Source organism: Scophthalmus maximus, chromosome 20 (assembly GCF_022379125.1).
Source record: "Scophthalmus maximus strain ysfricsl-2021 chromosome 20, ASM2237912v1, whole genome shotgun sequence".
In the NCBI taxonomy this organism is placed as follows: Eukaryota; Metazoa; Chordata; class Actinopteri; order Pleuronectiformes; family Scophthalmidae; genus Scophthalmus; species Scophthalmus maximus.
In genome coordinates, this window is record NC_061534.1 from 13,883,734 (window position 1) to 13,899,629 (window position 15,896).

The following is a 15,896-nucleotide window of genomic DNA, read 5'->3' on the forward strand; positions in this document are numbered from 1 at the left end:
GGCAATAATCACATATGATTGTCACCGCTTCTCTACTTTTTTTGCTTTCTGAAAGACGTTGTTAGTCTGAAAGTTAAACCAGTCTGCACGATATTCACTCCATAAATTACAACAATTGCTATCGGCACGCAACAGGTTTTTTTTTATTTGTTTGTTTTAAATGGCGCGGATATGTAATAATCATTGTTTATTTTTCATCATGTGGGGGTGAAAAACGGAAAAGAAAGGACGGAAAAAGAAGCATATGTTGTTATCAACGGTACATGCGACATGTTTATAAGGAAGTATATCATCTGACAGTGTTGCCGTCTGATGGTATTTAGTGAGATAATATGATGGAACCATGCTGTGTCTTTAAAGTAGGTCGGCGCTGAGTCATAGCATATGGCAGGTCGGAAAACATTATACTGACACCATCAAAGGTCACATCAGTGGGGTTACTTTAACATGTAGGTTGTCATTCGCATAACACGACCATTTAATCCTGTCTTGACATACAGACCGTCGGAGGATTTTGATGTTTGATTCATATCAGTTGCATAAAGCTGTAAATATCCAAACGCATGGTGCACAGAGCACGATAAACCCATACTGCAGTCGGACTTTCATGACTGAACTGGTATAATATGATAATGTGAGGTTGATTTTGTGAAAGACGATATATGAGGAGTGAGTTTCACATCCTCACAGTGTGATTTACTGCATGCGCTGCCAGAAGAGTCGGATTAAAAGGATCCATAGTCGATGAGTTCAAGAGGCAAAAGACACAAATACAGAAAATAAGTGGTAAATGGACTGCGATTATCTAGAGCTGCTCTGGTCTTAACAGGCACACAAAGAGAAATTTACACCGCTGGTCACATTCACCCATTCTCATACACACTAATACAGCTTCTCCAACACACACACTCAAACGGACACACAGCGATATGGGCCCGAGGAGCCTGGGCTCGGACCACCGACCTTCTGATTCGTGGACAACGCGCTTTAATTCATAATCCACAGCCGTCACACTGATAAGTTGTTTATAAATTGTATATCACTTTGTTTTTATTTTTGCAAAGTTCAGGTTTTATCTTAATTATTTTCTTATTGTTGCGTTTTCACGGTTTTATAAGCCTCCAAAGGTCATGCGCCGGTTATACTTTATCCTCCCAGCTAAAAGAATGAGTGTATTTGCTTGAAAGAGACACTTGACATTTTTGCCAGATTTGTCGTAAATTGACGGCTTCTATCAGCAGTGACGGCAGTCATCATAAACGGCCTGTATAATCGCACGGCATGCGCTTTGTCTTGCCGGCACCTTTCAAAGTGTCTCTTTTGTGCTTCAATAATTGGAGTTGATGTGTTTGTGAATTATTGAATTGAATTATTGCCTCTTATTTGCATGAGTGCACATATACCCAACTCTAATATCTCAGTCAGCTTCTGCTGTTGTGTTGTCAATCCTTGCTGCTGTAATGTGCTTCAGAAGGAGTACTACATAACAATTCAAATTCTTATATTTTCAATAAATAGATTGCAATTTTGATTATTTTAGTCTTTCAAAGTACTGCATTTTTATTTAACTCTAAATGAGTCCATAATTAACCAAACTTAACATCATGATGTATTGAAGAGGACTTGAAACTATATATTGAGACTATAAACTCCTAAGGAAAATATTTACAGATGTTATAATATCAAGTGAGAAGCAGAGTCATTTTCTCATTGACTTCTATAGAAACTGACTTCTTTTTGCAACCAGTGGAGTCCCCATCTGCTGGTCATTTGAGTGAACACAGGCTTCAGGCACTTGACTTCACTTTCTAGACCTCGAGTATGCGTCTATTTAAAAAAAAAAATACAGTATATGGTTGGCTGATTAAATTGGACGATACAAGCCTTTCACAGGTATATCGGTATCTGCGTTTGTTTTCTGATAAAAAAAAACATTTACAGAAAGAATAAACAAAGCAGAAAGGATGTACATTTATGCTTACATTGCATGTAAAAAAAAAAGGATGTTTATTTTGCCATTTCAACTTCTATATATCAGCTGGTCCAGGAGGTAGCCTGCCTTTTTCCAAATGTCAGCTGGGATTTGTATTTCCAGGTCCTTTCAGCCATTTCACATATACAGATTTATCTACACATTCACAGATCTATACACGCATTTGCAGATTGTTTACACACACACACAGGGATTGAGATACAGTTACACACCCCCCCCCCCCCCCCCCCCCCCCGACACACACACACACACACACAGACTAATATTGCTACAATATTAACCCCATATTGAACATCCTTATTCACTTGTGCAGAAAGTTAGGTGACAAGTTTGATACCACTCATCTCTGTACGCTAAATACAGAGCACCTGGCTGAGTTGAACACTAGAAAGACGGGGAAGTTACTAGCTTGACACTGTCTTGAGAAAAAAAATTAAACCCCCAAAGAACCACTACCTACCATGAGTCAAGAAAGCCCCAAGTAGACTTGCAGTTTCTCAGTTGACTCCCTGCACTTTGTTTCTAAATGTTTCAGCTGAGACCCACAAAAGAGCCTGGGATGCAAGTAGAGAGGGACGATGGAAAGGGAGGGCAGCGCTTCAGTGACGGACATGGCAGTGAGACCTATTTTTGTTGGCCACTAAGATACTTCCAGCTCTGCAAGAAGAGAGACGGGGAGAAAGGAAGAAAGGGAGAGAGGAGTGGGCTAATGTGGGAAAATGCTTCAGTGAAAGATGTGCTAATATTAGGTCTTTTTTAAGACTACAGCAAAGACAAAAAAGATGAAAGTAAGTCTACAAACCCTGCGGACCCTTCTGGTCTTTAACTTCTGTAAGCCATATCCAAATATATACAGATTCATGATGAAGGGCAAACAAAACCAAAAAAGTCGTAAATGAATATTCCAGTAGTAAGAGACACTTTGTGTGGGAGTTTTCTCGTATTTAGGTCATGTTCAAGTGAAGTCTCACTTTGATCCAACTCCTCGTGTGTCAATAAGAAAGTCTGTCAGGTTTCTGAAAGCTGACCATGCCCATGTCCATATAGTGTTTTTGCATAGCTTTATGAAAATACCAAAAGGTCATGCTACAACTGCATAGACATATGTAATTATCACTCTAGATTTCTTGTTGCAAAAATACCAATCACACACCTTTTGACCTTTGAGATCAGAATGAGGGCTGAGTAAGAATAAAGGGTGTTTTATTGTTGACAATATGTGACTTAATAAATGCAAGTTTTAACAATTCAGGCACGATTGAAAACAATTATTAAAACAGTGGCTAGTGTGAAAAATGCCTGAATTAAAAAAAACTGAATTGTGTGTGTGTGTGTGTGTGTGTGTTGTATTTCAGTGTAATTCTTTGTTTGATTAATTTCAATTTCTGCATTTTAAATCTTGCAGCAGTGTTTACACAAGGAAGAAGATCAGCGTTTAGAAAATAAAACTACAGTATTGAGCTCTTCTCTTTATTCCAATTACTAATTGTATTCAGCCGCTGGGTCACAGACCCATTTAATTAAATGCACAAGGTATGTGATACACAAGACCTTCTCGGTTTGTGTTTATTTTCTATGGCTCCGGGGGTTTTCCAGGTCAAATCTGAGTCATAACAACAACACAAGCAGGTGCCAGGGTACGTGACTATCGACTAGTTATCCAGTAGTAGAAACCCAATAGTGTTCAACATCCCCAAGTCCCAATTTGAAAATAAATCCACAATTAAAAACAGTACAGTTCATTAATGCATGCAATAAAAATAAAACCTTTTCCCTCAGTTCCCTGCAAAGAAGCCAGAGATCATGTTCTTTCTGAAAAGGCAACTTATTCACATCACCATATTTCAGTGGCGTCTCGAGTTTCAAGCAGCCACAACAGTCTCACACTGCAAATGGTGCTGCTGCTGCTGCTAACCCGCGCTTTGATTTCTGGTGCAGCTAACGTCCCAGCCCCCTGAAGCCCACAGATGTTTCAAACCCCTGACAGCTCAGCCTGTATTCGTTAGCATGAAGACATCTCCCCCATAACTAGCGAGTGGAGAGGCAGGACCACGTTGACCTTGTTTCACACGTCCAAAAAGTTACAAAATAAGAGTGTGTGGACACTGTAGGCAATGCAGCAAAAACAGTTGATTTCAAAAGTAGAAAGACAATTAAAGATTCATTATGCCACTGCCAGATTAAATACAAAGATTTAAAGACAACGTTAAGAAGCAAATTTGTAATATTTCAAAACTGTGTTGCACAAATACACCCCCCCCCCAATTCTAAACTGTTTGTTTAATGCCGAACTGTTTTTGTATTAATATATGTACAACATTGTCTAAAAACATATGTAATTCTAACCTTAGTGTGTCTTTTTTTACGGCCATAATTGCTGTTCTGGTGCATCACACGGAAATGTATCAGTTTGGTGAAAATAATTTTGTGTCAAAACGCCACAGAGATGTGCAATTACACTCTGCATTCACTGTTACGCTTTCACGTTCTGTGTCTCTTCTATATGGCGTAGACTTATTTATTAATATACTATATTAATTAAGTTGGGTGCTGTACTCTATTTAAGACACCATCTGCTTGGAACCGAGAGAAAGAGTAATTAAAACAAGCTTGCTACTTACCAAAATTCATTAAAAAAAAAACAATTTATGAGTCACTCTCCTTTATGGTTTTTTACTCCTGAGCCAATTACAAATTCATCCTCGACAGCATTCGGTAAAAGTGCAGTGAGATGAGCCAGACCCGATGAAGCTCATGCTAATTCATACACACATAAGAATAAATTAAAATATACAAATATCTTCCAGGAAGCTGTTATTACCAATACTTGTGAGCATTAAGGCTTTACAATACCGCCTTATTTAGATCATTATGTGCTGCGGTGCAGCCACAAAATCAATTCCGTTGCCGTTTGTGTTTGTTTAAAAAGTGATTCCTACAATGTGGCGGCAGACAAATAGTTAAATGCCGTGTGAAGCGGAGTTCAACATAATAAAGCACCATTCAATTCACAGAATAATGAAAGTCAATAAAGTTGAGTTTCCATAAACAATTGAATGCCACACAGACCGTCGGACTGGAATTGTTCTCTCCAAAGTGATGGAGTGTAGTATCAGCTCACCCATGCAGCAAATATAAAAAGCTGCACGTGAGGAAATCAACACAGACTGGAGGCTGATGTTTTTTGGTTTTTTTTTTGGGGGGGGGGGGGGGGGGGGCATTGAAAGCATGACTTGAGTCTGACACTTGAATTTAACACTGCCCTAAAGGATTTTGCAGACAGCTGCACCCGACGGGCTTGTGACAGCGGCCCAGAAACAGGCTACTTACTCAGACACTCGTTGGCGGAGTCCCCAGTGGCCCGGGCCCAGGGTCTGTCCTGGTAAAAGGGGTGACATTTCTGGCAGTCTGCTCCCGCAGTGTGATGTTGGCAGGAACAGACCAGGCCACCGTGTTCGCCCTCAACGCACTCGCTGGCGTGACCGTTACACTTACATCTAAAGGGAAACGTGGACAGATAGTTATGTAAAGGCTGCAAGTACATTTCCTATACACACAGACTCTCTCTCTCTCTTTCTCTCGCTCTCTCTCGCTCTCTCTCTCTGCTGATTCAACTGCCTTCACAGAGAATGGAGTAGAGGCCTTAGGGGAGGGTAAAGTAATAAGGTATTTCCACCGTAAGGACTTGTCACTTTCTATTATCTTACGAACATGGCCTGAGATGAGGTGGGCTTTTCATAACTGTTCATCAACTGCACCTGTATTCAATGTGTACATTTACTTATTTAAAATCCAAATTAGAGAATTGTAAAACTTTCAAAAACACAAGTCAGAATGCATTATAAAGATCTGTTTTCACAACATTGTTAATATCTGATAATCACCTCTCCCCTGCATGTAAAAAGCCTATCATTTCCAATGAAGCAGCAATACCTCACTATGTGTGTGTGTGTGTGTGTGTGTGTGTGTGTGTGTGTGTGTGTGTGTGTGTGTGTTGTTTCACGGCAGCGTTGTTGGTCCTGTCGAGTGGCTGTGAAAGGGGAAGGGGACGCCGAGTGGCAGGTTCTGTCAAATTTACCCAGCTGTCTTCAATCCAGACGGATGCTTTGCCTGAGGCTCATACCCAGTTAGTCCTGCGGTCGCCGTGATGACAACAACCTTGTAGCTCCGAATCCACATATCACACCTCATAATCGTAATTCTAACTGCATATGTTATGAGGCTGGCGACCTGGACTGTCCAGGCAGCGTATGTGCAGTGCAAAAAAATATAAAAAGTGATGTGCAACATGCCGAGTTACACCAGAATGATGCACAAAATGTATTTTTCCATATATACCAACAAATTCCAGCATTTACTTATCTAGACCAACTTGGGTTATAGTTGCACTAATATCGTGTAAAAGAATTCCCATTATCAGCATCAGGACTGGTCGAATTGTTGAGGTGTAGCAGCGAGGTGTAAAGGCATGTGTACTCGTACAGAGAGCACTGGTACAAAGCTAACATGTCGTCATGTGGGTCTCTCCCCCAGGTGTTGTGACATTGATGGGTAATTTGTCATGCGGCTGTAGAGATCCTAAGTGTTTATGACAGGTGTCAGATCAAGTTTATATTCTTTCTGAAGGCTTCATTGCAACTATTTAATCGTCCACTTCTTTCTGCAGCACCAAGGTCCTTGGCACCACGTCCTCTCTCATTACTTTGAGTAATAAGTCAAAAGTGGAAAGGAGGTTGGAGGACTATCTTGGTTTATCCTATCTGATGGCAGCCTGACAGGCAACAAGGTGTCTTTTTAATTTTTTTTATCAGTTTCGAAAACAGCGGTCCCTCTAAAGAATATTTTTAGACAGCCAATTTACACTATCAAATATATTTCGAAGGAAAGGTAATTCTACCTGAAAATGTCAGTCTTTTTAACATAAAGCAACTGCAAAAACTATTCATTGCAAACAGAAAGTGTTCAGACTGAACGCATCTGAAAAAGCTTGTAATGTTGGTTAAAGCTACAGTGCGTAGTAGTTAGAAGAAATTATTCACAGACATTGAACATATTGTCCACATAGCTATGTGTTCATATATGTATAATCACCTGCAACAAAGAACCAATGTTTTTTTCCTCAACTTTGAATGAGTTAAATAAACTTACATCAGGTGGACCTGACCTCCGTGTAAGTCGCCATGTTTGCTATGTCGTGTTGAATACGGTTGCACAAAACGGTCCAGAATAGGTCGTATTCGCTGCCTCCAATGGATTCTTTAATGATATTTAGTTCAAGGTTTAGGGTTTAGTTGAACTCAATCTAACATGCGAGATGCTGGACATGAGTCCTGCATTCTTGTGTCCAATCTGAGTTTGGTATGCCCAAATGCCACATATCTTCTCAAACAGCAGTTGTGTTTCCTCCAAAAAAATATTTGGGTAGGCCAATTTCCATCCATCCATCGTCTACCGCTTTATCCATTTAGGAGTCGCGGGGTGGCTGGAGCCAATCCCAGCTAACATTGGGCAAGAGGCGGGGAGAACATGCAAACTCCAGGTTTGAACCTGGATTCGAACCCAGAACCTTCTTGCTGTGAGGCGAAGGCAATTTGTATTACATAAATGCATTTTTGTTGGAGACAGGAATGTCATTGATATTGATATTGATACCACAAATGCCAGAAAAGAAAAAGATGGACACCAAAACGTTTTTGAGCTGTTACTGGACAAGCCTAAAGCCAATTGGAAAGTTTTGGAGAGGTGGTTGGCTATGCGGGGTGACATTGCCTTGGAGGGGACATGTTTAGGTGTCTCTTACCTGCCACCCACAGAGAAATCAGAGATGGCGTAGAAGTACGAGCGCAACACTTTAGCGTCCTTGAAGAACTCGTCTCCAAAGGTGTTAATCCTGTCCAAAGAGATGAGCAGGTCAGTGGCCGTCACCCATTCCTGGAAAAGAAAAAAGGACGGGAAGAAGAAAGGACCAGCGGGGTGAGAGACAAGTAAGAAAACACCTTTTGATGTTGCCCATTTTTTAAAAATTGGAATGAAAGAGAAACTGGGTGGGGGGGGGGGGGGGGGGGGGGGCAGACAGTAAGGAAGATAAAGAAGAACAGGAACTAAGCTTTAGTGAAGAGAGACCAGAGAATCCAAGGATTTGTAAGACAGCAAACGCTGATGGAGCGAAGAAAAGAAAAGTTTGTTAGAGAGAGTTGGTGGATCACAAATGGGAGACCAGGGTGATGGGGTGATGGCAGGGGAGAGAGCAGATGTAATGGTGGTATAATGAGTATGGTGTAAAAAATTGAGTTAATGTCAGAAAGGGGGGGGGGGGGAGAAGGGAATTAATGGAGACAAAAGAAAATATGAAAAAAACATGAGAAAAGAGACAACACTGCAGCGCTAATTCAGGATAATGGATTGCACTTGGCAAAGCTCCCTTGCCTGATATGATTTAAGCTCCTCTGTTTGAACCCACTGCGAAGGTAAAGACGGGATGAAGAGCGGGGGAAGAAAGTAAAGAGGGATAACGCAAACAGAGGAAACGCAAACGGGGAAGTGCAATAGTGGGTGGAGGATAAAAGTCAGACCAGGTAAAGGGAGAAAATGACATGAGGAATCTCTTACCTGTGAAGCAACTTTAAAACAAATAGCTGGAGAGAAACTTTCTGTCAGATTCTTGGCTGGTTTGGGACTCTGTGGCAGTCCTGGAAAAGCTTGTAATGCGCTACGTTTTGAAGCTTCTCCCCAGAGGTGTCTTTGAAGTGTGCCAATGGGAGAGAAGGAGATTGGAGCGGATGGGCCTCAGACCAAAAGCATGTGTGACGGGTTCATTCATTCACGGTTTTCTCAGGCGCCACAGTTTTGTCTGTTTCAGCGTTGAAGCCGATCAGACAATCCTTTGTCCTTTGTTTGGACTGGCTTTGCCTGTCATACAGTAAGTACAAAATGATGTATTCAAACCATGTATGTTACCTTTTCTATTTATCTTGCGACCATTGGTTTCGCAACTTGGATTTTGGTGATCGCAACTTTATGAACTGCCGTGAAATTTGGTACAGACATCCACACCCAGGGTGCATCTCAACGACTCTGGTGATGCCCTGACTTTTTTCTCTGGCTTTGAGTGTAATGTCTTCATAACTGTTGGATGGATTAGCAAGAAATCTGGCACGACATTCATGAACCCTCCAGATAAGCAGTGATAAATGTACTGGTCCCCTGACTTTTCATCTAGCACATCGAAATTTAAATTTGTCCAAAATCTTAGTTTGTAATTAATGACATTACCATTTGCTTCAGCTGCATTTCGCTTTTAGAGTTTTTCTAAAGGTTACCGCTGTTAATGTGGAAATACAGGGACCATTAGGAAAATGGAATGGCACATTTAGGGATACTCCAACATTAGCCGCCAATTTGCTATGCTTTTTAATTTATTTTATTCACTTCCAAGTATTGAACAAACAAGGATGCTGTGAGAAAGAGATGAATAAAAAACAAATGTGAATAAAAAAAAGGTTAGGGGTTTTTGCAGCATGTGCTTTTGTGTCGGGGCAGATAACGCGTCATCATGCAATTGTCATACCTAAAGCAGTCCACTTTAAAGGATTGTCTGTATGAGTATCAAAGGGCAGGAATGCCTGCCCTTTGATACTCATACTGTAGACAAAAGGGGGAAAATTAAGTTTACAAGATTCAGTGTTTATAGACGAAAAAGCATAGCACGGTGTGGATAAAGTACCATGACATAATCTGCATGGATGCTAGTGATCACTAATCAAATGTAATGACATTCCAATTCATTTGCTTCATAATAGTGCATGCAAAACAATACAGCTTTGCTCTTCAGTCAGCAAGTTAGTTAATTGGTTGGAAACAAGAAAAAGATGGCACGACTGAGCCCTCTGAGGCTTTCTTCACAGGTACTTAACATGATCTGTCAGCTTAAAATAGCTTGTGCAGCACTGCAGAAAAAAAAGTTTGGAACCGAGTTATCTTTTAAAGAGTCGCTTCTTAGGGGCTTTTTCCCCCCACCCCCCGTTTCAAAGGAGAGGGTCTTGGGATTCAGACCACCTGCGTTGTCTGTGCCTGCAGTTCCAAGAGACTTACTGCTGCGGCATCAAGAGGTCACAGCCCCTTATTGGAACATCTGGTGGGAATCCGTTACGCATGTATTCCTGATTGGTTTAACCCTTGCACGGACGGGGTGTCAGCACGGCTACCGGACTGCGGTGCCACCTGTAGGTTATCTTTGTCAGGAAAGTCTAATGAGAAATGAGAAAATCTAATTAACAGGTCTTTGTAGGGAGATAAGATGCATTTTGTTGGGCCAGTTTTGAAGCTGTAACTCATCCCATCTTTAGTTTTCCTACCTGAAATGATCCTTTCATTTTTCACCTCTTTATTTCCTTCTGTCTACCTTTGCCAGCCTAACATCTACACTCTCCTTCTGGCTGGAGTGCACTTCAGAATATCCAGAGAGTCGTGTGCCTTGGCGGCCCATTGAAGGCTGTAGAGCTGCTATTTTGTAGTAACCGTAACTACAGCGTTGCAGAATTGAATGCAGTTGGCTGCCGCACTGTTGTTCCGGCTCTCGCTTATCGACTTTGCCCCTGCTTGACATGGCTCTGGTAGCTAATGGGGTTTGGACAACAGCAAAGGACCCTGATGCACTGCAGCTGCCAGGGAAAACAGACGCTCGTTCTTCATTTTGTGTTACACTACCTGGATATGACACGGTTTTCACCCATGTTTTATAAGAGGGGCTGTGAAGTTTGAGATGGGAAAAACTTGAAGTAAAATGAGGGGCAGTAAGGTTGAAGAAATTGAAAAAGAAATTGCACTTTTCACTTTCCAGTGGAGAAAAGTGGTCAGATGAAAGAAGGAGGAGGCGCAAGGGTGAAGAAATGAATCAACAGCAACTTGCTCACTAAATTTCTCCTCATCTATCCACTCTGATTGCACATTCTTTTTTTCTGGCCTCTCAATCATGCTGTAAATCCCCACAACTACAGCTAATATTGGGTTAGTGTGCTCTCCTGAAATTCAGTGTAATGAGAATAATTGCTGCCTCCAATCGGCGTCGTGTTAACCGTGTGCATGAGAAGAATCCATATGAACGTATCGAACCCTAACCCGTATCTCAGAATCTTCTGACAGCTCAGAGTTCATTAGAAGTGACGTGTTTGCTTGAGAGTTTGTCTTTGTAATTTTACAGTACATACAAGGGTGTTGTTGATATTCCCAATAGTCTGCTCTTTTCCTTCTGACATCATGCCTTTGTATTTCATATATTACTTTACCTGCCTGATAGTTTTCTAAATTGTTAACATCTCCAGCGTCCATGTTGCTGGTGCCTGGCGGCGGTCTTCTCACGACTGAACCGCTTGAGCGCCAAGTCTCCCGCGTGCACAACTTTCCCACCTCATAACCATAAGCCCATGGAGTCCACATGAGGCCAGCTTCACATTGTATAGCAAATGGAAAACATGAATGGAAAGAGGGAGCAGTCCGACACGGAAGCAATGTTGCGGAACACAAAAGGGGCAGAGGTCAGCGTCGTGGACTGGCGTTACATCTGATCTTTTACTCTGTTGTACAGAGGCCAATTTACAGACTGTTTAACAATTTTCTATAGTGAGTAACAGATTTTTTTCTTCTTCATTTAGCCACTCTGATGCCCCCCCTCACGCTCCTCACTCCCTCTCTCCCCACTTCTCCTCTCCTTCTCCTCGCCACCCCTCTGTGTTTCTTCCTGTTAAAAGAGAGGGGTTTTTTTCTCTCCAGTGTTACGACGTGGCTGCTCATTGCGGCAACTGTTGGGTTTCTCTGTAATACTTGCTATGTTAAGTGCCTTGAGATAATGTATGTTGGGAATTGGCGCTATACAAATAAAACTCAAATGAACTGAATTGAACTGAATGTATACACCTGGGTCACCCATCGTCATCCTGAGTTGGTCATGACAACAAATTTAAATCGTGACGTGATGACAGCACTGGAGGAAAAGTCAGAGGATCATGAAAGTCATCACAAATCACAGAGATTCATTGAGTAGATGTTGAGACACTTTAACGTGAGCCAAAACCAAAAGTCAAGGGATCACCAAGATCAATAACATTTATCCTCCTGGGAACGCCGAGTGTTAAATTCCTGGTCATTCACTCAAAAGTTGTTTTAGTCTGGACCAAAGTGATGGATTGACATTGGTGTCTCTAGAGCCTCGCTGCTAGCTAGGGGCTACGGAATACAAGCAGACACAGCCTGTGAAAAAAAGAAATGAAGAAGAAAGACAAATATGCCAAACGTCAACAAGCGATTTGACTGTCGAGAAAAAGAAAAGAAAAGTAGAACCTGTTTCATGCAAAACATTGATATTCACCTTGCTGGGTTTGACAACAGAAAGACTCAAGGACAGCGACATCATTTCACAACAAAAGAATTGTGTCCCTGCTCTTCGTAGGATCAAATCTATTTAAAATGACGAGTGCAACTGTGCACTCGTCACATGACAACCGTTTCATTCGTTTTTATGTGTTCTTATGTCCGTCTTTAGACAAACCTATATTTAATTGGGTTTTTATGTGACCAAAACTCCACTGAAATTATGTTTTCAATTCATAACAAGGAAAGGGCACGGTGGACATGACCCGACCTTTTGTTAAATTATTAAATAAATGATTAGCACACACTCATGATCATCACAGTGTGAATGTGTAAATACATGAGATTCATGTCTCTCTACTAATGAGGGGAAATTCTGGATGCTGGTGGTGTATTGCTATTGTTTACACTCGCTTATGACAAAAATGTTTAAAATGCATTGTTAGCATTTCAAAATTCTTTCATGCCACAAAAACCAAAGACTCCCTTCCATTTATCATAGAGTACGAGACCATATCATACGGAAGAGTTATTAGTTAGGCTTGGTAGAACAGTACTAATTGTGTAAGGAAAAAGCAGACATGGTTCCAAATATCACTTACTGCAACTGAAAGGAAGCTGTTTCTTAGGGTTAATTAGTAGTCAGCCCATTACTTAATATTTGTGCAAACCACAGCAAAAGCTTAATTAACTTTGATTCTCACTTCCCGGGCTCAAAATGCTCCAATGATGCTGACTTAGGCGTTGAGAGTGGCAATGAGCCAGTCTTTCGCCGCCTCATGAACAAATGAGCAGGATCACTCGGACGCAGACACGCATCGGGCTCGCGCTCGGAAACATTTTTGAAGTGTCAAACGCTGTTTTTAAGGGGTCATCACCTGCTCGGGGCCTCATAAACCTTCGCCCTTACCTGTAAAAATCCATCACGTCTCCCTCTCCCCCTGCCTGGCTCCTTCCCTCCTCCCCCCGTTTCAGTGTGTTTTCCTGAACTCTGAAGCCCCTGGCTGCCGGCGGTGACAGGAAAGAGATGTGTGTGCCTCATTCCAAAGTTAATAACTTTTTAATATAATTGCTTAAGTTCACTGTGCCCTCAATATATATATTTCCCCTTTTACTCATTGTCATTCAATGCTGGAGCTCAAATTTGCCACACAAGATTTCTAGAGAGAGAGAGATGGAGCGAGAGAGAGAAAGAGAGATAGAGAGAGAGAGAGAGAGAGAGAGAGAGAGAGAGAGGACGGACTGGTGGCAGGGGAGACAGACAAACTGTTTCAATGGATGACTGAACAAATTAAATTTGAATTCATACAGCAGCTTTCATCTTCTTCCTGATTATTGAAAAAAAGAGAGCTCTACAAACTTGAAACCCCCCCCATCTTTGAAGTAAGCCATTACTTTTGAGAACACGTCTAAACGCCACGTTACGAATGTGACCGTTGTTTATTCCAAATCAAATCATCTACCAACGAAAACACAACGACTTAGATCACTGGTACAACACAGAGCACGATATTTATGCAGATGAAATGCAGCATACATGAGACAGGCGCACCTGCAGATTTAAGTGCCGCCCGTCGTTCTCTCTTACGCAGTGTAATTTTGCTCTGACCTCTCGAAATGACAAGGAGGTGTATCTTAAAAGTGGCGGATGAAGCGTGTGAAGTCTCTATATTGAAACTACGCACTCCTCCGACTGAGGCACACGCGGCAAATCTGCAAAGGGATTAAAATGCTAATAAACCAGGCAGGATGCAATTCCTGCTTTAAGCCTCATGAAATATGCATGGCTCGGTATGAGCCATATGCAGAGGAAGTGGCACCCCGACATGGCACAGAGAGGAACAGGGATCATTTTATGCTCCGTTGACAATCTGAATGTAAAGAGTGGGGTTTCAACCCGAAACACAAAAATGCCCAATATTTTCCTCCCAGCAACAAAAGCCAACTGAGATGTGAAATGTGGGAATAAAAAGGAATTCCTGCAGTGATCTGTCCACACCAAAAGCATTTTGAAGTGGCTTTTTTAACATAATGTAGTGTATGTGCAAACTAGACGTCAAGACTAATTATTGATGCTGATGTTGACTTGAAAATGTTTCCCCTTGTTCTGATGTAATCGGCAAAAACAAAACAAAAAACACACCGACAGTCAGACACACAAAATATGGTTGGCTATGGCCTCTTACGTACCTCCAGGCTTGATTTTACTGCACTAGCTGGATCACTGCTCGTGTATAGAGAAATGTAATATCATTATAAACAATTCTGGGAAAAGAAACTCAGCAGAAACTGCTTGGGGCTTATACTCTGATTACATCCACTTTATGAAAAACACATTCTGCCTGAGCAACAGCTTCCACAAAATCAGAGATTAAAGGCATGTTTTATAGATGTGTTTTCCCAGGAGCCAATCCCTGATTACAATCACAACACTCAAAATATTTCCTGCCTCTCTTCCACTTGTGCGAGAGCTCTTGAAGGCTTGCATGCGGAGGAACGTTCGGGAGTTCGACCCAAAACATCTAACTGCAGGGTGGGAGCGTTCTCCAGCTGCTGTACCTCAGCTCGCCGTGACAAAAAAGGTCAGCTCGTGACAATGACAACGTGCGATCACGTGTCGTGTGGCGGAGTGGAGGAGACTCATGAAGGTGCTCAAAGTGGAGGAGACTCATGAAGGTGCTCAAATCTGACGCTGCCCCTCCATTTACGACCCTCGTCCCATATTAGCCGTACAAAAACCTCCAAGTGAGCCAATATCACCTGCATATTCCAACATAATCATATTCATACAGACACGGTTTGGCTTAATGAAGAGGTATGTGAAGAGGACTGACTTCCTTCAGGGAGAGCGACTGCTGCCAAAGTGCTATTTAGCAAAATTGCCAGACTCGTCTGGAGATGACAGCAGATGTGCACTTGATATGTGGACCAACATAATGGGATTCACAAAACCTCCATTGAGACTGAGACATGATTAGAGTATCATGATGGGGGTTTTTTTTAGGAGTTATGTTATTCACACAGTTATTTGACCCTTGAGTGATTTATGATATTAAATCAGCCTCAAAGAGACAGGAAGTCCCTTCTGCAGCCGCACCCGACAATTAAGTGGTTTGAAACACATTTACAAGGAAGGAGTCAGCACGGTCCTTTTCAAAATGCCCCGTCCAGCCTTGCTCCATGGCAGATACAACACGCCGCAGGGAAACGTGCTTAGACCCTCGGCCGATGCTTCAAGATTGGAAAAGAACTCGCCACTCGGTTGCCTCGCACCGTGCCAGAGCGATGGGACTCGGCTGCTCCACTTTCACGTTATAACAGCAGTGTCAGACTTAGTATTAATCATTTGTATTTTACATATTAGCTCCACGTATACACAAAAATTAACCAAACAGACAGTGTGGCAAGTGGGCAAGTAATGTAACCAGTATGTGCCTGAACACAACGTAACACCGGTAACACAGACTACCATGGCAACCCAAGTTGAGAGCTAATTTTGTTACTGTCACAATTTCTGATAATCTAGAATGAACAAAGC

The 15,896-nt window shown here is 41.9% G+C and overlaps 1 protein-coding gene and 1 long non-coding RNA gene across 7 annotated transcripts in view; one reads left to right on the forward strand and one right to left on the reverse strand.

Moving 5' to 3' along the window:
* lamc3 (laminin, gamma 3) overlaps positions 1 to 15,896 on the reverse strand; it is a 95,741-nt gene that overhangs the window by 63,696 nt on the left and 16,149 nt on the right. For all 4 annotated transcript variants that reach the window (XM_035608548.2, XM_047329522.1, XM_047329521.1 and 1 more), the window contains exons 3-4: positions 7,794 to 7,924; positions 5,324 to 5,490 (exon numbers count right to left, since the gene is read on the reverse strand). In XM_035608548.2, coding sequence (XP_035464441.1) covers positions 5,324 to 5,490; positions 7,794 to 7,924 — 298 coding nt within the window. The remainder of the gene's footprint in view (positions 1 to 5,323; positions 5,491 to 7,793; positions 7,925 to 15,896) is intronic.
* LOC118285145 lies at positions 9,656 to 11,886 on the forward strand. 3 transcript variants are annotated; one of them, XR_004785035.2, is made up of 3 exons: positions 9,656 to 9,897; positions 10,070 to 10,215; positions 10,404 to 11,886. It is a non-coding gene; the product is annotated as an uncharacterized LOC118285145 (long non-coding RNA). The 3 variants fall into 3 exon arrangements; XR_004785034.2 differs by lacking the exon at positions 10,070 to 10,215; XR_004785037.2 differs by lacking the exon at positions 10,070 to 10,215 and having other exon boundaries at positions 11,314 to 11,886.